The sequence below is a fragment of the Chenopodium album genome, chromosome 1 (assembly GCF_948465745.1).
Source record: "Chenopodium album chromosome 1, dcCheAlbu1.1, whole genome shotgun sequence".
Classification (NCBI taxonomy): Eukaryota; Viridiplantae; Streptophyta; class Magnoliopsida; order Caryophyllales; family Amaranthaceae; genus Chenopodium; species Chenopodium album.
In genome coordinates this window covers 2,885,157-2,908,855 of record NC_137834.1, presented here as the reverse complement: position 1 = coordinate 2,908,855, position 23,699 = coordinate 2,885,157, and the positions used below count along the sequence as shown (strand labels likewise).

The 23,699-nt window shown below is 34.2% G+C and overlaps 3 protein-coding genes across 3 annotated transcripts; all 3 read left to right on the top strand.

Moving 5' to 3' along the window:
- The first annotated feature begins 6,267 nt into the window (after positions 1-6,267).
- LOC145640059 (uncharacterized) lies at positions 6,268-11,058 on the top strand. The gene is made up of 4 exons (XM_081691369.1): positions 6,268-7,055; positions 7,808-8,048; positions 10,277-10,397; positions 10,495-11,058. Exons 1-4 carry the CDS (start codon positions 6,487-6,489, stop codon positions 10,584-10,586), a joined length of 1,023 nt encoding a protein of 340 aa, XP_081547495.1. The 5' UTR covers positions 6,268-6,486; the 3' UTR covers positions 10,587-11,058.
- Positions 11,059-12,991: 1,933 nt separating this feature from the next.
- Positions 12,992-17,657, top strand: LOC145640050 (glucose-6-phosphate 1-dehydrogenase, chloroplastic-like). Its single transcript, XM_081691364.1, has 10 exons — positions 12,992-13,419; positions 13,722-13,957; positions 14,069-14,163; positions 14,277-14,391; positions 15,133-15,338; positions 15,425-15,574; positions 15,664-15,784; positions 15,874-16,103; positions 16,245-16,445; positions 17,082-17,657. Exons 1-10 carry the CDS (start codon positions 13,215-13,217, stop codon positions 17,329-17,331), a joined length of 1,809 nt encoding a protein of 602 aa, XP_081547490.1. The 5' UTR covers positions 12,992-13,214; the 3' UTR covers positions 17,332-17,657.
- A 2,884-nt stretch (positions 17,658-20,541) lies between these two features.
- On the top strand, positions 20,542-21,983 carry LOC145630596 (transcription factor TCP20-like). Its single transcript, XM_081682849.1, has one exon. The coding sequence runs from the start codon at positions 20,816-20,818 to the stop codon at positions 21,677-21,679; it is 864 nt and encodes a 287-aa protein (XP_081538975.1). The 5' UTR covers positions 20,542-20,815; the 3' UTR covers positions 21,680-21,983.
- Positions 21,984-23,699: the final 1,716 nt, after the last annotated feature.

The following is a 23,699-nucleotide window of genomic DNA, read 5'->3' as shown; positions in this document are numbered from 1 at the left end:
TTACAAATAAATAAGGAAAGTTTGGTTTTCACTTGATTCATGTATTAAATGTCATGCTTCATCCATGATTAATTTGATTTTTGTATTATTCAATTATTTACTTTGTAACGAAGGAACCAGAAGTTTGTTAGGATAGGGAATATTTTATCTTAGCTGTTATTTAAACACCCCAGTAATCACTCATTTTACCTATTTTAATTTCTTACATATTTTCTCTCTCTTCTTCTCTGGTTTTTCGTGGTTTATTTTTTTTCGTCTTCTTTCATCGTCAAAATGGCAGACCCGGATGAACGGGATGAGTATCCAGTGCTAGCACCAACCCCTACTGATTATCCAGTGCTAGTACCAACCCCTACTGGGCCTACACTCGCCTCGGACTTGGTGGTTTGGCACTATTTTTATAGTGGCATTTACAGCAATCTACTAAAAACCCCCTGGAAGAAGAAGATCGATCAATCCTGGTATTATTACTGCCTAGCTCAAGGAATTTCAGCTTTGGGTGCTACTGTTGCATTTTTTCTATTGCCTGTGGTGGAGAAGGTTTTTCAGGGGAGGCGTACCATCGCAGAAAAGTGTCATCGGTGGTGGCAGAAGCTTACTGGTCGTCGGAGTTCACAGAACATTCACCTTCCTTAGGTATAAATCTTGAGCTCTTTACATTATACATAGAACATATTAGTTTATGGGTTTTTTTACCCTGTATTTGAGAATCTTGATTGATTGAGCTTTTTTATCTTGAGCATATATTACATGTAGGTTAGCAATTCTTTCGTGTTCCTTTTTTTTTTTTTTTTTTTTTTTTTTTTTTAAATGTATTATTTCGATCATTAATGTGCATTTCTTCTCAAAGTGAAATGTTGAAATTTTGATTGGGTCAATTTATTGATGCAGATATAGAAAGCAGGACTTGATGGTATTAGAGAAGCAAGAATAAGGGTGGCAAGTGCTGCTGATTGTGCTATGGTCTGCCAGCTTGCCAATTTTGGGGAAGTGACTTAGGGAAATGAATGAGAGTTTTAGTTAATTAATTTCTTTATTTTGTTAATTAGTTAAGTGTTAGCATTATTGTAATGAACATCTTATCAATTAATACAATCATTACGAATTTTCGGATTATCAGATGGTCTCCTCAACTGGTTGTGGAGTAGTGATATTGTCATATTGATTTTTTTTTTTGGATATTGTAGTGCTACTAGTTTAGTGATAAATAGTACAGTAAACCATTAAAGTTAAATTTTGGACATTGTTGACATTGAGTGGTATAGGCCGTATAGCCGTATATACTAGCTTTTGATTCATTAATGTATACCAAATCGCAAGTTGTACGAATTAACGACATATTTTTTTACGTAAAACGGAGTAGACTTTTTATTAGGCTCAATTTTTCAAATTTAAAATAATTTTCAAATGACCAGATAAGGTCAAGCACGAGCATGGTATAACTTTGAAATATAATACTACCTCCGCTTCTTATTACTCGCAACAAATTCCTTTTTTGGAAGGTTCACATTACTCGCAACAACTTACTTTCTTTCCTTTTATGGTAGGTTTTTTCTTATAAATTTACCATTTCATCCTTACTTATTTTTAATGTTCATGAAACAAATTAAATGTTTTTTACGAACTAGTTTATCGATCTTTCCGGCCCTATGCTTGGATCAAAAGCTAAGACTAATTAGTAACTTTAAATTGTTGTACCATGCATTATATTTCTAGATCTGTGTAACTGTTTTGGGTAAAATCAACAACCTAGCTAGAATTCATCGTAATTAATTAATTTATGATGTTTAGGGTTCAATTCGAGTTCTAATTAAATTCTTGAAATTGGTTTGTGTTGCTATTTCTTAGTAAATTATTGGGTTTAATTAAAGATGGGCAACGGGCCGTGCCGCGGTGGTAGGCGTGCCGTGCCGTGCCTTGCCTAAATATGGCACACCCCAGCCCACGTGCCTGGCGGGCCGTGCCGGGCTGGGCCGCGGGCCAAACCGTGCCACTTATTTTTTTTATTATTTTTTTTTGAACGTAAATAAAAAAAAATGAACGTAAATAAAAAACGATATATAAATATTTTTTAGTACAACTTAATTTTATATAAATAATGTTATTAATTTATGTTTATGTTAATGTTAATATATTTTGTTTTGAACAACTTTGTTTTAATTAAGGTTTTATAAATTATTTATCCAATTATATTTAAATGTATGTGAATAATTTTATTAATTAAGCAAAAAATAACAATACATATAATAAAATTAAATTCCTAGTGTCGTGCCAGGCCGTGCCACGTGTCGTGCCGGCGTGCCGACCCACGGGCCGGCCACCGTGCCTCGTGTCGTGCCCGTGCCGATTCTCATATTTTTGTTCACTGCACGGCCCACAGGTGGGCCGCCGTGCCGTGCCGGGCCCGTCCCGCCCGCGTGCCGGCACAGCCCATGCCCATCCTTAGGTTTAATACCTAAGTAAACTAATTAGCGGATTTAGTATGTGCTATATTATGTAAGTTATGTTTGTTAGTGGATTCATGAAGGTAGGCATTAGTGGCTACATATTAAAGTGGGGGCAAGGCCTAGTCAACGTGCCAGGCCAGGGTCGAGGCTAACCTGAAACGGGCCGGGCTGGGTTATGGATAGCTTGGCCTAGCCCGGGCCATTCAAACTGATGATAGGCTTATTTTTCAAGCATTCATCATCAAGCACTTCCAACTCATCTAATAGAGACTCATTCATTTTCATGCGAAATTCGGAGATTGCCTCATGTGCTTCTTTGGCTCCAGCCTTGGCTTGGCTAGAGTGACACCCATATCTCCCACCCTGTTTCTGACCAAGATGAGTAACAAAGCTATTCAAATTTTAGAGTATAATTAAAAAAAAATCTCATGTGTTTGGTCACTTTCGTTGGACTAGGCTGGTTGAAGCCTAGAACATTATGATACAAAGAGTAGTCAAAAGACACATTCCAATTGTGTGCCTCCATCCACTTGTAGCAGATACTTTTCCAACTCGTTGTTCCTCAAATCATTTGTTAGCAAAGATAATTGTTTTCCTAAAATGGTTTATTTGTTTAACTTGGTCATACTTAAGGTTATAATTAAGTGATTTTTTTATTAATTAGGAGTCCGCAACTCTGGAAAGGATCTTTGTGTCTTTTACTTTCTTAGAATCACCAACCCAAATTTCAAGAGGCCAATTCAAATTCGTGCCTTTCAATTTCTTCCTAACCCTTTGTCGTCGTCTTGTTAGTTATAAGATCATCATCTATAATTTGCATATATCTATAGTTCAAATTAAACTGTAATCCTATCTACATTTAACTTGGAAAATCTTACTATAAAATCAACCCCATATAAACATAACCCAAAAAATATCAAAAAAGGTAACACCATAAATCCACGGAATAGAATTATTTGATGATATTTACACCTGAAATTGAAGGATACATAAATCACGTGGAGAACGCATCTAAACAGAGATAAAAACCAAAAATCTAAGATTATTAAATAAATAGAAAGCAAATTGACGAATCCCAATTAAAATTTAAAATGTCAAACTAAATGACGACACCACAAAGGACAATTTTAATTCTAGATCATTGGTATTACCTAAAAGAAACACTTCATATCTACTAGTCCATTATAACTTGCTAAACCATAGAAGCTATAAAGCTAATCAAATCTCAAATTTCTAAATTACACAATCACTAGTAGAAAAAAAGCATTAGGCACCCCCCATATGGCACCGGTTCAGGCTAAACCGGTGCCCAAAACCGGTCTGGAAATGGGCGGGATTTTACCAAAAGAGAAAAGGCACCGGTTTGGCCTGAACCGGTGCCAATTGAACCGTTCCTTACTTTAAAAAAACCGGTTAAACTTAAAATAAAAAAAAAAAAAAAAAAAAAAAAAAAAAAAACGGCCATATTTATATGAAACCCTATTTTGCTTCACTACTAGCTCGCCGCTTCTCCTCTCCTCTTCTTTCCTACTATTTCTCTCTCCTCTTCTCCTCTCCTCCTCTTTCACTCCACTTAACCTCCTTCCCTTTCTCATCGATCTCCTCCTTTCCTTTCTTCGTTCTCATCTCCTCCTTCCCTTTCTTTGTTCTCATCTCCTCCTTCAAGCTCACCACGAAGACCACCACGGAGACCACTACGAACACCACCACGGAGACCACCACGAACACCACCACGAACACCACCGCAAGCACATGCAACAACACCACGGAGACCACTCCTCCTCCCTCAATTTCTGGGTTTTTGTGTTGTGATTTTGATTTTTGATTTTTGAATTTTGTTTTTCGATTTTTTCTGGGTTTTTTCGATTTCAATTTTTTTTCGTTTTTGTTTTATTTTAATTGATTTCTGGGTTTTTTTATTTGTTCGTTTTTGTTTTTATTTTTTCGATTTCTGGGTTTTTCAATTTTTTATTTTTGTTTTTCGATTTTGATTTTTGATTTTCTTTTTTATCGATTTTGATTTTTGTGTTTCGATTTTTACTTTTGTTGTCTGATTTTGATTTTTGATTTTTGTTTTTCGATCTTGATTTTTTTTTTTCTTTTTTTTCGATTTTGATTTTTATGTTTCGATTTTACTTTCGTTGTCTTATTTTGATTTTGATTTTTGTTTTTCGATTTTGATTTTCAATTTTTTCTGGGTTTTTCCGATTTTAATTTTTTTTTGTTTTTGTTTTTATTTTAATTGATTTCTGGGTTTTTTAATTGTTCGATTTTGTTTTTATTTTTATGATTTCTGGGTTTATCATTTTTTTTTCTGGGATTTTGTTTTTATTATTTCGATTTTGTTTTGATGTTTTGATTTCTGGGTTTTTTTCGATTTTATTTTTAATTTAATCGATTTTAATTCGATTTTTTTTTCTGGGTTTTTTTTATTTTTTTTCGCAGTTTGTTCATTTTAATCAATTTATTTTTGATGTTTTAATTGGCGCAGGTATACATAATCCAAGAATCAAGAATCAAGAATATGGGGATTTTTAGATTGTGATGTTGTAATATTTTTTTTTTGATTTATATTGTAGTTTTATTTATTTATTTACATGTTGTAATTTTTTTTGATTTATAAGTAATTTTTTTTATTGATCTATGTTGTAAAATTTTATTGATTATATATTAAACAGAATCGTTTAGACGTTTATATTGATTGTGATGTTTGATTTATATTTTGTGTTTTTATTTAAATTAGTTTATTTAATTTTTAAGCAAAAAAAAAAAAAAAAAAAAAAAAAAAAAAAGATTTTTGGGGGTTTTTTGGCACCGGTTAACCGGTGCCAAAAACTTTGAAAAAAATTTTAGTGGGCCTTTTTGGCACCGGTTAACCGGTGCCTTTTCCACCCTATGGCACCGGTTTTGAACCGGTGCCAAAAACTTGGTTTTTGGCACCCCTCACATAGGCAGCGGTTCAAACCGGTGCCTTAGATCGGGTTTGAATCGTTGCCAAATGCCTTTTTTCACCTAGTGAATAGGCCATTTCCTATATATATATATATATATAACTTGATCAACCATGAGGAGAATTTAGAGATGCTGGTTCTAATATTTAACTAGTGTGTATCCTGGGCAATGCCCCGCGTTGCTAATTTGTGTATAATTGTCCAAACACTATTCATTAAAAAACTTGTATACATTAATGAGGGTATATATGTAAATACACATTTTAAAGGGTATAATTGGCATTACACTATTCATAAGAGTAATTTACTACTTTTTATAAGGTAGGGATAGAGATATATTACACAATAATAAGTTAGTATTTTCATTATTACAAAAAATAGACTCGTTGTAAAATAAAAATTTAATAAGGAACAGTAAAGAAGACAAGTAAACTAGGGATAATAATAATTCAAGGTTTGAGTTCGGCTCGGTCAACACTTAGTTAAAGCACGGCTCAGTCAAAGTTCAAATTTTAAGGCTTGAACTCGGTTTGAGTTCGAACAAATTTAAACGATCACAAACCGATTGACCATAATTCGTGTTCGGCTCGCCCAATTAGCACCCTAGTTACGAGTAATATGTAATGGAGGGAGTACTTGTATAATACGAAGTAGTATACTGTATATAGCAATTTAATAATATTTGTAATACGTACAGTACTACATTAATCCAGGTAATAATGTAATAGTAAGAGTCAAAAACCTCGAAAAGAACCCAGAACGTTAGACAAAAGAGTCCAATAACCACCAACCACGTGTCAAAAAGTTGTAATAGATCCCCATCTAGCATTCTCACTCCATATAAGTATATAACTCCTCCCCAAATTTAACACTCGCGCCGTTTACGTTCACTTCTTTCTTTCTCTCTCTTACATTTCTTTCTCTCTCTTCAACGCCTCTTTCCCACCTTTGATCCCTCCACGTGTCCTCTCCTCCTTCTCCCGCCTTCCCTGATCTATCCGTTAACCCTAACCCCCCTTTAGCTTCTCCCCCTTTCTCTCTCCTCCCAAATTCCAAAAATAAAAAATTAAAATAATAATAATTAAATAATGGGGAAGCTACTCTGCGACACCGCCACCGTAACGGATACATTACCACCGCAAACTCCACCGTTGATCACTTGGAGGGACCCACCAGCTACAACCACAGCCGTTGATTTTCCATCGACGTCATGGGATGACGTCACAGGGTTAGAAGATCAACAAAGGAAGAGTCTTTCTCGGTTGCAGGCAAAGGGTGTTTTGTGGAAGCATCCAGAAGATAAAAGCCTACCTCCGGTGGTTTTCCGGCTGAGTCACGGCGGCGATGTTGACGCCGACGGGAACTGTCTATTCTCGGCGGCGGAGAAGGCGGCGATGTGGGGTCTTCGAGAAGGGGAGTGTGGTGGGGCCAAAGAGTTGAGGAGGAGAACGGTGAAGAGATTTGAACAAGATTTTGAATCGGCGGAAAAAGAGGAGAGAGAAAAAGTGGAGATTGTGATTAAGAATTTGTATTCGCCTGATCTTAAATTTGGGTGGGGGATTCATATTGTTCAAGAAGTTAAATTGTTGGCGAAGAAATCTGATCGGCAGATCTTGGATGATGCTATTCTTGAACTCCTCAATATTGGCATGCTTAGGTAATTTTGTTTTTTTTTTTTAATTAAAAAAACATGATTAATTTGATTGTTTGTCGATTAATTTGGGTTTAGTTGTTTCAAAAAAAAAAAAAAATTTGGGTTTAGTTGATTGGAATTTGTGATTGATTTTCTGGGTTTTTTGAGCTCCCTTGATGTTGACTTTTGCATGCTGTATTTGATTTTATTTTTCTGTTTTTTTTTTAAAAATAATTTATGTGGATCTGTTCATTTGGAATTTGTACGCAACGGTAATAATCTCTTTTTAAATTAATCAACGGTAATAAAAAATTTCTGAGTTTTTTTGGATTATATTTTCATTTTCCTGTAAATCGCTTTTTTTAATCTTAGATCTGTTCACTTGGATTTTTATTTATTTTATTTTTTATATACCAATTTTTCTTAAAAATAAAAATAAAAAATATGTGACTGGTGGTTTTATCATCAATTTTCATCCTATTTGTAAAAAAATTGAAGCGATTTCATCAAAAAAAAAATAATAAAAACAAACGAATCGAAAATTTCTTGTTATTAAGGTAGCTTTATGTAATGTTGATTGCTGTAGAGAGTTGAATTATATGCTGCTTCTTCATTTGACTTCAATAGTGTTAGATTGAAGGCCAAATTGTTTTGTATTCAAAGTTGTGCAGAATATTTGAGTTACATTAGCTGTAGTTTTGTAGCCATTTTGGCTGGACAAAAGTTTGTTGCCTGTCTTTATGGGGTTGTATTGGTGTTTGTTTTTGTTTTTGAAGAGAAACGGCGGCAGAATCTATTTACAAAGAGAGGTGTATTCCAGTGGACGACGGTCCGAGTTGGGCCAAATACATGTCTATCTCTGGTTCTCCTGATGATGAGTATGATATCATCACATTGCAATATACTGAGGAGGGTTTATTGACTGTAGATGAAAATAGAGAAGGTCGTGCCGCCGCCTTTGGGGATGATATTGCCATTGAGTGCCTTTCAACAGAGTTCAAGAGAGAAATTTTTGTGGTAAGATTATGATTCCTTGAATCTGTTGTGAAGCTTATTATTGATCACTCATTTTGTTAATCATTCAATGATTGGTTTGAATTGCCCTCATTGCATATCACTTTCCTTTTCCCTTCCCCCACCCGCCCTACCATCAACCAAATAATGCGGTTCTATACATGAAATGATGGAGTCAAATCAATTACTCCCTCCGTGTTTTTTTTAAGTGATACATATTGACCGGCACATAGTTTTAGGCAATTTAATTGACTTAAATAAAATAAGAGGTAAGTGGGGTGAAGTATTAAAAAATTGTTAAAGAAAGATAGTGGGGTTAATAGTTTATTGAAAAGTAATGAATGTGAGAGGAAAGATATAATAAAAAAGTAGTAGTGGGTTTAGGCGGGGGCCATGAGAGGATAGAGATATAATATTTTAATGTATTGTTTTGCCAAAAAAGGAAATGTATCACTTAAAAAAACACGGCCGGAAATGGAAAATGTATCACTTAAAAAAACACGGAGGGAGTAATAATGTTCATAGGTGTTAGGTTGCCTTGGTTTTTAATATTGTAATCGAAGATTTATCCTGTTTATTATGGAATTTTAAGTAACTATACTATAATCATATAATGCATATACGCTGAAGTGCCTGAAGATGGGTCATAAGAAATAACCTTCTTCTATATGGATGCTCCCAGAAAATCTGTTGCTGTCTAGATGAATGCCCAATTGGATTCGATATTATATTACTAAGTTGAAGATAATTACTTGTGGACTTTAGGTTTTACTTTTAACCATGTCATTGGAGAATTGCAAGGTTTATGATATGCCTCAGCATTTTTATTATTATGCTTAGAGGGTAATTTCCTGTTTTGGTGTGCTCATACATTTTGCTTCTATAGATTCTCTTCCAAGCATCTATAGACATGAAGAGGTTTGTCTATTGCTGTTAAATCCAAATACCCTTCATCATGTTATAATTTTAGTAATCATTTTGTATATTTTTAACCCTGCTCCTGTAGTTACATTCCTTACAGTATAAAAGGCCCCTATTGAAACTGGAAAGCCGTTGTTGGCTCACTCCTGCTTACAAATGTTGGTTCCCAATCACATGTGATTTTTGAGGAGAATGTTGTATCGTATTTCCATGTTATGATTATGCTTACATTTTGGTAATCTTGGTGAATTCTAATCTTGGTCTTATTTCCATGTTATGCTTATGCTTGCATTTTGGTAATCTTGGTGAACTTCATCTTTTAGGTGTCACATTCTATATTTAGTAGTTAGTATAGGTAGTTGTACAACAACACAAAACTTTAGTCCCAAAATAATTTGGAGTCGGGTAACATGAATCGTCATAAGGACCGTCTGATATAGAAAAAGGGACATAACGAGAAAGTCAGTTGAAAGTATTTGAAAAAAGGCGTGTGCAAAATGAGAAAAAGAAGAGCCTCCCAAGTAAAAATTTAGAGATTTTTAAAAGAGAACCCAGAATTAAAATTCAAGAAATTTAGTGGTAAAAACGTGCGAGTAAAAAAACATAAATGTTTGAGAAAACTTTAGCAAAGGGAATCAATTAAGTTTTATCCAATTTGAGGTTGTATATTGGTAAATTCCATATTAGGCGTGGCCCTGTTTTCAACATCCCCAGTATATGGAATCGTAAAGGAGGTAGAAAGGTCGTGTCACTTTTTTTATTTTTTAATCACGGTCTCCCTTTCATGCAAAGTCAGAATACTCAGAAGTCAGAACCCAGTTTTATGTTACACATGGGCATCAAAGAACCTAGCTCAACATAAATGATTACTGCTTAGTTGATGCATTGACTCAAAATAGTATTCTTGCCTTCAGACTTATTAGCTTGCTCCCTCCCCAAAATGCTAGAAGTTGGAATCGCTTCAACCAGCTGTTGCATTTGCAAAGTGTGCTTTATTATGCTGTAGCTCACATAGCTACGGAACTCTAACTGAACACCAATACCTTGGTTATTAATCATCTACTCTTTCCATCCGGAATCTAGTCACATACTTTCTATAGATATACCAATAGCTTGTGGTGTTGTTAGAATGTGACAATTGCTTGAAGCCTTGAACACCAATACCTTGTTGTTCAGGGTGCATATAAACTTGACTGCTTAAGGTTTGACTGTTTGCAGCTAGTATGATACTATGATTTGCATTTTCCCTTTATTTTCTCACATCTAGTGCCTGCTTGCTCATTCAAAGCTTGCAATTTACTTTGTTGTAGGTGCAAGCTCATGGATCAGATGCTATGGTTGATGAAGACAACTGTGTTTTCTTCCTTCCACACCGCCCAAGGGGTGGTGAAATTACTGGACCTCCGCTCTTCCTCTTCATGAAAGGGACAGGTAACAGAGTATTTCTTAGTGTTGCTAATTTTCTCTCTCTTTTTTTTTTTTCATAATTCAAGAAAAGTTGCTTCATACACCGTATTGTTCAACACAGGTTGGTGTGGTGCTGGAGCTGATCACTATGAGCCCTTGATCGCCCATCCTTCTTCCTCCGTCTCGCAGGAGAAGGTTGGTTTTGTACTGTGAGAAGTAATATTTATGTTAGCTAAGCAGTTTTGTGGTAGAGGTTGGACTAGGAGAAGCAGCACCAGCTCTCAATATTCCTCCCAGAACGATAGCAGTAGACTTAGTGGGTGCCCATTCTTTTGGTAGGCTGTAGAGTGAGAAATTTTTGTTATCCGGGGGTAGTTTCTATCCGATTCTTTTGCATTCAAGACATGAGATTCAGTCAGTTCTGAGTTCTGAGGCTGATTTTTGCACCGTGTTGGGCTCTATGCTCTTGAGTAAACCCCATCCCCATGAAAAATGTAATTGTTTTAGGGAGGGGTGTTCGTTTTACTTTATTGAGTTTGTTGTGGTTCAATTTTTTTGTATGTTTTGTTCCTTCCCATTTCCGAGGCAAAACTCTTGTAATTTTGTGACTCGAATGATCTACACAATCCTTGTGTAAAGGAGCTGAACTCCATTTCTTTTATGGCACAGAATTTTGTTTAAGTAAGAGATGGAAATCTCCAATAAATTTGGCTTACTGAAGTTTATCGTTTAAGGAGAAACTTATCAGTCAATACAAAATGATGTCGAAGTTTTCATGATCACCTTTCCTCGTTCTTACGACGAAGTATACTCCGTATTGTCTTGGAAGAAAACTTATCAGTTGATACAGAAGCGATGGCGATGAAATTTTCGTCATGGTCACCCATCTTGGTTGTTATGATGAAAAGGTTGAATTTGACAAACAAGAAGTCGTCAAGCTTGACCACCAAAAAGCGCATTTCAAAAGTGTTCAGGTTTTATGGCAGCCTCTTTTGGTGATGTTGATATGTAAAGGAGCCTGGCTTCATCAAATATTAGTGTGTGTGTTTTTAAGTCAATGATGTAAGCAGTCCTTGTGTAAGAAACATTTGTAATTGTTCAGGTCAATTCTATTGAGACTTTTTGGTTAATCATTTGGTCAATTTAAGGCCATAGTCCTTAATTTTAACTGTACAGGCATTACAGTACAGTTAATTTAATTGATGAGTTCTACAAACAAGGAAACTTTGGTTTTCACTTGATTCATCATTTATGTATGAAGTCATGTTTCACCCATGCCATTAATTTAATTTTTGCATTATTCAATTATTTACTTTGACTATAAGTTTTCTTGCTTATAATTAAAATTAAAAAAAAAATGATTTAGTATAAATGGAGATTGTTTTTTATTTTAAATAACAAATATATTGATTATACGAAGTAGAAAGTTAATATATGTCTGTGTCAGAAAATGTTACTAGTTGGATACAAAACAATACTTCGTTTGTATTTAAGTTGTGAATCTTGTAAAGTGTGAGTTCACCAAAATTCAATCATGCTAAGAATTTCAATTTAAACTTTTTGACAAAAGAAAACTTTTTGACAAAACAAACACACGACAATTTTATTAAGGAGCTAGAGCTTCCAAAGTTCCAAACTAGCCATTACATAGCAATGGATATCTTGAGGATATTCCTCAAGCCATACCCTCAAATTGTGTGGACGAGAGGGGGAGGGGATTTAAAGTTAGAATGACATGTTTTCAACATATATACAACGGTTGAGGAGACATTTTACACGTCCATCACGTAATATTAGGTTTTTAACATGACCATCACGTACTAAGTTTTGTTTGATTTGAAACCAAACTTCATACAAATTTGTCAAAACTAATTAAATGATACATTGATACGTGAGACACATGCAGAGATTTAAACGACACTTACATGTCCATCACGTAATATTAATTTTTTTATTTTTTTTTATTTTTTTTTTTGAGAACAAGTAGACTAGTGCATATTATTAATCGATGGACAAATTGTCCACAAGTACATACGACGACACTTCTTTGGGACAATGATTGACCCAAACTTGTTCGTTACCAAAAGGCACTAGTCTAGCGAGATGGAAAGCAACAACATTCCCATCCCTCCTAACATGAGACCATGACACAAAATCAAGGTCCTTACAAAAAAATTAAGTATTTGATACATCTATTATGCATCAAGTTTGTTTTGATTTGAAACTATGTTTTGTACAATTTTATGAATAATAACTTACTTTTGCATAAACTTGCACGAAACCCAATTTCAAATCAAATAAATTTCTTTTTTCTTTATTGATTCATTACATGTAATTACAAACATTTGAACTTTTGAACCTTATATAACCCAACTATGACGCCGGTATATGGTTCTATACAAGTTCACATTTCACTACCTAATTTGTTACATGCCAAAAATCACCAATTCGATAGTATAACTCACCTTTTTTTTATTTACACTTCTCTAGGAAAGGGGAAAGAGAATTAGGTAATACATAGTAAACCCTATTAACCTCCTCATAAGATGATTAGCACATGGATTAAAGGCTAGAGAAATCCTAATTGTCCTCTTATTTTAACTTATGTTGGGTGCACAAGTTGAGCCATCGTCGGTAGGCAGCCCTTGGAGTGCATCAAAGGGTCTCACACTATAACCTCTCGATGATCCCGAAGTTGCCATTTAAACCCCTTCATACCCTTCAATTATCAACATTAAATCCCTTAATTTTAAGTCGCCACTTCTAATTATTGAGCCCAAATTTGTTTTTGGTTATACTCAACCTGAAAAAAGAGAGGAAAAAAAAATAGTGTTAGAAAAAATGGCAACTTTTTCTTCATCTCATTGCGCATCTTCATCTTCTTCATTCTATTCATCATATTCTTCTTCACCATCAAAATCACGACATGGGGTTCTTGGAATGGTCAAAATTTCTTCGATTTCTAAGCAATCTGCCCAGAAAATCTCTGTATCTAAACAACAAATTAGAACAAATTCAAATTCAAACGCCGTTCTTATGCAAGATGGTTAGCTTCTTCAATCTTATCTATGGTTTTTGCACTAATTCTTAATTGGGTTTTTATAATTTATGGTTTTAGCATTAATTCTTGATTGGGTTTCAATGAAATTATAATTTTTTAGCACCAATCCTTAATTGGGTATTTCATATTTTTGTTGGAATTGAATTTGAATGTTTGCACTTGATTCTTTATTATTTGGGTTTATTTAAGAATAAAATTATGTATTTTTACATGTGTATATATTTTTGTTAATTCTTATTTTGCACTAGCTAAAAATAGGATTTTATAAAGTATTTATTTTTGTTTAGGTGCTGTTGCCACAAAAATAATTCCTGTTGAAGGTGAGGATACATCAGTAAAGACATTGAAAGATGGGATATTATCAGCCACATCTTCTCAGGAAAGTAATGATTTGTCTAAGTTTGATGTGAACAAAGATGAGTCAACTGTCAGTATCACTGTTGTTGGGGCCTCTGGAGACCTAGCCAAGAAGAAGATATTTCCTGCACTTTTTGCTCTTTATTATGAAGATTGTTTGCCCAAGGTTTGCATCGTATCATTTTTATTGGACAATATATTATACAGACATATCTTATCATGTTTGTTATAAGAACTTTTGTGTAGGATTTGTGATGTAATATGTCTGGTTATGCAGCACTTTACTATATTTGGTTATGCAAGGAGTAAGATGACTGATGATGAACTTAGGACTATGGTTAGCAAGACTCTTACTTGCAGGATTGACAAGAGGTACCAAATCCTATACATGTTTGTTAGTGTTTTATACTACTTATGAGTGTTAGGGGGTCATATTGCTCGTTTTAGTTTTACGGAGTAGTTATAAATTGAATTTCGATTGTCAGGGAGAACTGTGGTGAAAAGATGGATGAGTTTCTGAAGAGATGTTTCTACCAATCTGGTCAGTATGATTCTACAGAAAACTTTGTGGAGCTAGACAAGAAACTCAGGCAACATGAGGTATCACTTATTATGTTGTGCTATGATTCCTTACATTGCTGAGTTTTCAAAGAGTTTTGTATCCAAATGTAAGCATGGCTTTTAAATAGTTCTTTGTTATGCTGATTGATGAGACTGAGTAGTTTTCTCTCCTCGTCGATGATTTAATTGCTGCCCTTGCTGGTACATTGTATCTTAATTTTTGACAAAGTTAACTTGCTAAAAAAATATGAGCATGATTCAAATTTCAAATTGATTTATTTCATAGATTATATGTGATGTTTGCCTTTTCTTGTAGTATACTGTAGACCATTTAGGGACATAATTGTGTACACTGACAAATATTAGGGACTGCATGATGTGATCTACTGATAATTACATGGATTCTATATTCAGTCATGTAAGCAATGCTGGTTAGATTCTTGTACTTCGGCTTTGTGAATGTCTTAGGCAGAGGTGCAAAGAAAAACCAAGCACTTGTTGGAACATCTTAAGATTTTAAACATTGTGGTTGATTCGTTTTTATCTCATGCTATGATACTAATCTTATCTTATGACTTATAGAACCTACTTTATTGTTAATGTAGTGTCCAAACATGAAAAGGATTGATGTGCTGATACTGACACTTACAATAGTGTAGATTTTTTCTTTATTGTTTTTAAATAGCAGCCTGCAAGAACCTTGTCAAGAATGTCTACACTATTGTCATGCAGATTGCATGTTTAGCCTTTATTTTGACCACAATACCTTCAATAATGTAGGCTGGGAGGATCGCTAATCGACTCTTCTATTTGTCAATTCCACCAAACATCTTCATAGATGCTGTGAGATGTGCAAGTTTATCAGCATCCTCTGCAAATGGGTGGACTCGGGTCATTGTAGAGAAACCTTTTGGTCGGGACTCAGAGTCCTCTGCCGCTTTGACTAGTGGACTTAAGCAGTACTTGAATGAAGATCAGATTTTCAGGTGATTGTTTTGACTGGATTTTAGTGCTGCTCTTACAGGAAAACACATATGATCAATGACTGACCTATTGTTTTTTCTGCATACAGGATAGATCATTATCTTGGGAAGGAACTTGTCGAAAACTTATCCGTTCTGCGCTTCTCCAACCTTATCTTTGAACCCTTATGGTCAAGGCAGTATATAAGAAATGTTCAGTTAATATTCTCTGAGGATTTCGGCACTGAAGGGCGTGGAGGGTATTTATTCAGTGACCTTTTTATTATACTCCGTACATTTTGCATTTGCTATCATGTGCTCAATTTTCTTCTTTTTGGCGGCAATTCAGGTATTTTGATCATTATGGTATAATTAGAGACATAATGCAAAACCATTTGCTACAAATCTTGGCTCTATTTGCCATGGAAACTCCAGTAAGCTTAGATGCAGAAGATATCAGAAATGAAAAGGTTTGCTGTCAAACTTGTTATTTGGTACCTTGTTATTTTGGGTCATGTGACTCATGTCTGACTGTGTTTAAATTCTCGGTCTCTTATAGGTAAAAGTTCTTCGGTCAATGAGGCCATTGCAACTTGATGATGTGGTAATAGGACAATACAAAAGTCACACTAGAGGAGGAGTCACTTACCCAGGATACACAGAAGACAAGACTGTACCTAAAGACAGCTTAACCCCAACATTTGCTGCAGCTGCCTTGTTTATCGATAATGCAAGATGGGATGGGGTGCCTTTCCTTATGAAGGCTGGAAAAGCGCTTCATAACAGGAGGTATTAGTTCAGAAATTAATACGTAGCTTGGTTCCCAGTCTGATATGTGCAGTGAACAAAATATATATATATATATATATATTTTTTTTTTTTTCTTCTTTTTTTGAATACTTATGGAAACTCATTGTTTTCTTCTTTCAGCGCTGAGATCAGAGTTCAATTCAGGCATGTACCTGGAAATTTGTATGCCAAAAATTTTGGGTCAAATCTTGATCAATCGACAAATGAACTTGTTATCCGAGTACAACCTGACGAAGCTATTTATTTGAAGATCAATAACAAGGTTCCTGGTTTGGGAATGAGATTAGACCGCAGCACTCTCAATCTTCATTATGCTGCAAGGTATATTAATCACTTGCATTCAGTACATTCATTGGAGATACAATTGTTTGCATCTTGAAAACATTGTACTCCCTCCGTCCCTTATTGATAGTTCCTTATGGGCAATTTTCACGGGAATCAATAAACATATATACAAGTAGTAAAAGTACATTGAAAAGGTAATTTTACATTGGGTATGCAAAAAAGTAGAGAGAGAGTAATAAAAGTACATGGAAAAACAAAATTTACGTGGGAAAGTTAAATTTGCACAAATATTGTTGCAAATTGGAGAGAATTTTGGTGAAAATTTGATATTAATGGTACTTGAAAAAAGCAAATGGGACTATCACTTTGGGACTAAAAATTGGCCATAAGGGACTATCAAAAAGGGACAAAAGGGGTAATATTTATTACAATACTTTTAATTCTTGGAACACAAACTCACTAGCTGCATTAAAATCATGTGCTATTGCTTAATTTCTGATATGGTCATCGGTAAATTAAGAGTCCAAAGTTGGGAACTGATCGCTTACTGCTGATACTGATGTTGTGAAATAGCTAATACTTTAAGGTCAATATTTGACCTTTGCTTACCACTGATAATGATGTTGTAAAATAGCTAGTACTTACGCCCTATCTTTGACCTTTGTGATGCAGGTATGCAAAAGAGATTCCCGATGCCTACGAGAGGCTTCTACTTGATGCAGTAGAAGGAGAAAGGAGGCTGTTTATCCGCAGTGATGAACTTGATGCTGCTTGGGCGCTCTTCACACCGCTTCTGAAAGAGCTAGAGCAGAAGAAAGTTAATCCTGAATATTATCCCTATGGAAGTAGGGGTCCTGTTGGGGCACACTATCTTGCTGCCAGATATAATGTTCGATGGGGCGATCTTGGATTAGAGCAGTGAGTTTTCAATTCTTTTTTATATTGCTATAATGGTGATTGGCTGAGAATACATCACTATTTACCCACTAATGCTTGAGGGAACCATTTGCGTGACAAAATAGGATAGTAAAACAGAAGAATGGACACTTCTATGAGAAGGAGCTTCCGATCAGCCTTTGGTCTATCTTTTCTCTGGTCCATGTTGGACGATTTTATTGTGAAATAAATGGTAGACTAGGAATTGGGTCAATTCTTTGTTGTACAAAAGCCTTTGGAAACTTGGCATATTGTACTGTCGTTTTAGTATGTTGCAGAATAATTAGATTTATGAAGAAGATGTTGCAAGTATCCAGTGAATGAATATGTCTGGCCCCTATATCCTTGGCCCTAACAGAGAACAAATCATGATAAACCTATCTTAAGGCTAAGCAAAATAATCAATCTTGGGGTTTTTCTTCTATGTATGCAACCTTGTTTAGTCAAGAAAACTTCAAAACAAACCTTTTATGTTGTCAAGAATGTCAAATTTGCCTTTGAGATTACTTTTTTAAGCCCTTCTTTGAGATGGATTTATCATTTCTCAGCACAGAAAATCCCTGCTCTTATTTTCTTGCTACATCTTACATTCTTACTTATATGTAACTTGTCTGTCATTTTTCTGGGCTGGAGCAAAACTATCAATCATTTGGTAGATTTAAGAGGTATACTTGTTATTACTGGTAAGTGAATCAAGATATCTAAGAGCATGGATTGCCTGAGCTAAAAAAGACCAGGCAAACAGCTTGCTTAGATAGCATAGGCTGTTGAGAGATGCATGGCCAGTTGTTTCTTTGATTCTTTCTTGGAATGTAAATACTTCTACCAACTTTTTGAGGGATAACTCTACTGCATATCGTTATGGTCCTTATGGACGCATTTGGTACGAGGTTATAACTAATAATGGAAGTACTGTATGATTTTACGTATTAGTGCTCCTCGGTTTCCCTTGATTCCTTGATAATACTCTATATATGTATTCTCCATTAATGCAGAAAGTGTGATACAATCTGAGTTATACGTTCTCGGTCTCATTAAGATTTTCCCATATATTTTAATCTACTTTTTCAGAGTTAGTTCCTTTGAAAGCATGAGAAGTTAAGGTGTGATCTTTATTTAGCAGTGCCATAGTGTGATAACGCCACATTATTCGCAATGATGAAGGGCGTAAAGTGGCATTATCGAGTTTCGACCATGAGATCTCATTCACATGCAGTTTAATGATCAAGCAATCAATCCAAAGATTGAGTTGTTGACTTTCATAACAAATTAAACATAGGCTAAAAAGAATTGTAGGATGCCTAGATTGTTTACAACACCCACCATATTTGTAATTTTGTAATTTTTTTTCCCTCACTTTTCATTCCTTCACCAACCTTCACATCACCTTTACAAACTCCTACTTGCCACACCCACAAACCTCTATGTTCATATTTTTTTTCTATGGCTCTCACTACATTGCCGATGGCAATCGTGAGCGATCACCTCCGCTACCAGTCTTCCACTCGTTTCACCTATAATGTTGAGAGTAATTCTTCACCGTTTCCTGAAACGACAAATCAAGTGTAAACCATGAAATAAGTACATGCTTCACGCATAAAGTTATGTTCATCGTGTATGGTATTGAATAAATAAGTAATCTTAAGTTCAAGTAATGCTAGCATCATTAATCTGTTGGCAAGATTTATATGTAAAAAAAAAAAAAGTCGATTAAAAAATAGGTAAATTTATTCTCGTATTTTCTACATATTTATTGCTAAATTTGCTTCATAGAACATGTGTTAATCGAATCATGATATTTATTTTTACTTTGCATTTTTTTTAAAGATAAAAAAGGGAAAAAGAATTAAAGAGGAAAATAAAAGAGAGGGAATGTTTGGTTGTGTGATGATAACAAGAAAAAGAGTGATAATGGAAGCTTAGGAAAGAAGTGAAAATAAAACCTTAACATTTGATAGTTTGATATGTCATCTGTAAGCTTTCTGTAGGTCCTCTATTTGTCTCAACTGAAGGGAACAATCTTGCCAAAGCAAATCCAAATTAAAGAGCCTACCCTCTACCCACTCAATACAAATAAGTTAATTTTGCTGCTTTCAGAAATCAACTTCAGATCTGACACAATTTTATTGCATGAAAACATAGGAAATCAACCTAGCATTCAACATACACTTGTTAAAGGTTTATGTGTAAACAATTATCAGTTTTTTATGTACACTCAGGTAAATATGAATATACATACACTCATATTTAGATATATTCAAATTTTTACTTATGATCTACTGTGTATTCTTTAAAAAAATAATCTTACAAGTTTCATTCTAATTTTTCAATAATTATTAATTGAGCAGAAATTTCAGGCCAAATCTAGATAAACCCTGCTTATCTTTGAAAGGTCAGTACACATTTTGTCAATTATGATTGACAGATACTAGAATTAAGACTCATGAACTGCATGGAGGCATGGAGCTCTACTTGATTGTCATTCATTCCCACCAATCTATTAAAAGAAAAGGCTTTAAAAAAATTAAAATAAAAAATTGGCACTTTGTAGATTTTTTTTAATTTGTCACTAATTTGTTGTCTTGTGTGGCAATTTACTTTTAGACACTGCTAATTAACATGTGGGAGTGGACATAATTATCTAACATTTGAATAAAGTTAAAGAGTAATCTTAATTATTTATTTATTTGTATTTCAATTTTAATCTTGTAGCCAAACTAAAATATATACTCTATATTATACTTATTAGTTTCCCAAAAGATCAATTTTTATTGTTCATCTACTTTATTTGATTAAAGCTTAATCAAATCGATCGTATGATTAAATTTGAATGATCAGGCTGAAATATTACGAGTAAAATAAATATTTAATATTTTCTCAGATATATGAAAGAAGAGAACGATTATTCAACATTAAACAACTTAACTTTGTAATTTACCTACGTGTCAACTCATCACTTTTATCACTTGAAGCGAAAAAAAATTCGTATTAATTAAAGATTACAATCTAGTAGTCACTTCGAAAGTGCAAATTTCAAACTTTTCATCGACGATGTCGCATCTTTCCCCATTCCTGCCCTAAAATCCAAAACTGATGTCAACTTATTGTTACACAAATCTGTCCTATGTAATTAAAACCATTATAAGTTTGTTACATGAGTGATTGAGAAAAAAGATACTTCTCCCTCCCTCCATTTCATGAGGGGGTTAAAATTGCAACTTCACAAGGAAAGTCACTTCAAATTTCAAAACAAGACACAAAGCAAATACTGATTGGTTTGAACACACATACACACAAAACACACAAAACACAGTAGAAAATTTTGAAGAAACTGCCTTCCTTGACAAATACCCACCTCTTTTCCTTCTTTCTTCAATCAATCTTCTCAAAAAACAACAGCAATTTCGTTATTTTCTCTCTCCTCAACTTAAGAAAATAAGGCTTAAAAACCCATCAAAAACCCTCTTTCTATGCAGCCATATCCCCAAGAAAACATGCCCACTTTCCTAAATCATCAACAACAATCAACAAATCCTTATTTAGAGATGAAAGAATCTCAAATAATAATCCCAAATTCCAACCAAAACCAAATTATTAGTACTAATCATGAAGATAACAACAATTCAATCATCAAAAAACAAAACCCACCAAAAAGAAAATCAAACAAAGACAGACATAAGAAGGTTGATGGCAGAGGAAGAAGAATTAGGATGCCTGCTCTTTGTGCTGCTAGAATCTTCCAATTGACTAAAGAATTAGGCCATAAATCTGATGGCGAAACGGTTCAATGGCTATTACAGCATTCAGAGCAAGCGATTATTGCAGCAACTGGAACTGGAACAATACCAGCATCTTTCACATCAACATCAGGGTCCTCTGTTTCAGAACAGAGGACCTCTGTTTCTTCTGGCATTGTTTCTGGATTTTCTGGGGGTTTAAGTTTGATTAATGAAAATTTGGGACGAACCCATTTTCAAACTGGATCATGGGGATATGGGTCTGGTACGGTTCATGAACCGGACCCGGGTTTTTCGAGTTCGAGCTCGAGTTTGATGAGGGAGAATTTGGAGTGTAGGCCTAAAATGGGAGTTCATCAAACAATGGGAATGTCAAATTTGAATATGGGGTTTATGAATTTTGGTCAACAACAACAACAAGGGAGGGATAGTTTGGAGCTTGGTTTATCACAAGATAATGTTAATTTTGGTGTACTGAATTATGGTGCATTTAATCAAATGTATCAACAATTTAGGCAGAGCAGAGAAGAAGCTGGTTTTAGCTGTGATCAACAGGAGAAATTTCTTGATGATGGTGGTTCTCAATGTTCAAGATAAATCCTTGCAAACATCATAACTTCTTTTTTTTTTTAATTGGTGAGTTTTATTGATCCAGGTTAGTGTGAAAACAAGAAGTTAATCTTGTGTCATCAATGTAAGAATTTTTTTATTTTTCTATTCTGGAAAACTCTTTTTCTCCCTTTTTTGGGTTAAAGGTTCTTAATTTTGTAAGTGGGAGAGGAAAATGAGGTAGAAGTTTGAACTTTACAGATTTGATTTTTTTTTTTTTCCTTCAATTTTTGAATTAGGTTCAGTTTGATGTACTGTACTAATATGGTAAGAATTAAAGTAAGATGTGTGTAATATAGTGAGGTGCAAGTACTTGTATGTGATGAATTTGAAATGTTGAACAAAAATGGAAATTGTAGTGGTTTGAAGTTTTGAACTTTGGAGGAAATGCTTGATTTGGGGTTCATGAAATTCAGTGATACCTTGTTAATGTTGGTAAAGTTACGCTGACCATATGAGTTGCTCACTCTTAAATTCTAATTGGTTCTTTTTTGAAATTATCAAATTCTCATTGTTTAGCAAGTAGTATTGGCACCGAAAGAAAGAGATATCTCGTCTTAAAAAAAAAAAAAAAAAAAAAAAAAAAAAAAAAGAGAGAGTGAGAGAATCTGTTACACCATTTTTACTTTACCCTTAAGAATTAAGTGTGCATTTAATTTTCCTTAAGTTAAAAGGAAGTCATTAATTATATTGATTGTGTTAATTAATAGCATGAAACCATTGTTAGAGCTCTCACACAGTCACACCTAGAGTTGACGATGAGTAACAGTTGTGAACGAGTGATTTAGTGAGGACACGAGTCACACGATAACAAACCACATACCATACGTCCATACGACACAATATTGTGTATATTGGATCATACATTGTGCCTTTGATTTTACAGGCGGACAAACATTAGCACAAACTTCTACATAACAAAGTAAGAATAATGTGCTTGGGTCATGGTGTTATACACTTATACGGCATGGCCAACGGAGTCCTCGTGCCAAATGTTGCCAAGAATTTCAAATTAGGTGCCAGGTGGCATGGCGATCAGGAAAAACGGAATTATAAATGGTATTAGCTACATTTATATAGGAAATCGTTGGGCCATCTAAACCAGACCACCTGAGTGCAATAAGTCTAATATGCACCTTGGTTCATCTAGGAAAGCTGGACCACAAGCGATTGTTCAGATTTTATTACCAAATGTTCAAAAAGATTTTATTACCAAATGTTCAAAAGTATGGACGTGGTGCAGTGTTCGGATTTTTGTACAAAATTTTCAAAATTTGCAATTGTTCAGATTTTTTTACAAAATGTTTAATAGTATAGGCATTGAGATTGTTCAGATATTTTTACTAAATGTTCAAATTTTGCAAGGTTCAGATTTTTTTACTTAATGTTCAAATTTTGCAATCGCCCAGATTTTTTTACTAAATGTTCAAAAGTATAGGCGTGGTCATTGCGATTGTTCAGATATTTTTACTAAATGTTCAAAATTTGCGATGTTCGGATTTTTTTTACTAAATGTTCAAAATTTGCAATTGTTCAGATTTTTTTACCGAATGTTCAAAAGTATAGGCGTGGTACATTGCGATTGTTCAGATATTTTCACTAAATGTTCAAAAAAATTTATGTTCAGATTTTTTTTTTAATGTTCAAAATTTGCAAATGTTCAGTTTTGTTTACTAAATGTTCAAAAGTATTAGGTAATCGATCATAATAGATACGAATTGATTGATCGATTAACTTCAACAAATTTAATTTATTTTAGAACAATGATTTCATCTACAAATTCATCTTAAAATAAAAAAAAATACATACAAATTAACGAGAACTGTAAAAACAATCAGGTAATCGATTACGAATTGAAATCAATCAAATTAGCTTTCACAAATTCAATTAATATTAAAACAATTAATTCATCCACAAATTCATCTCAAAATCAAAAAATAAATTAATATTGATCACAATGAGTTCATAATAACAAACCTGGATTGATATCTTTGGGAATTTAAAATTG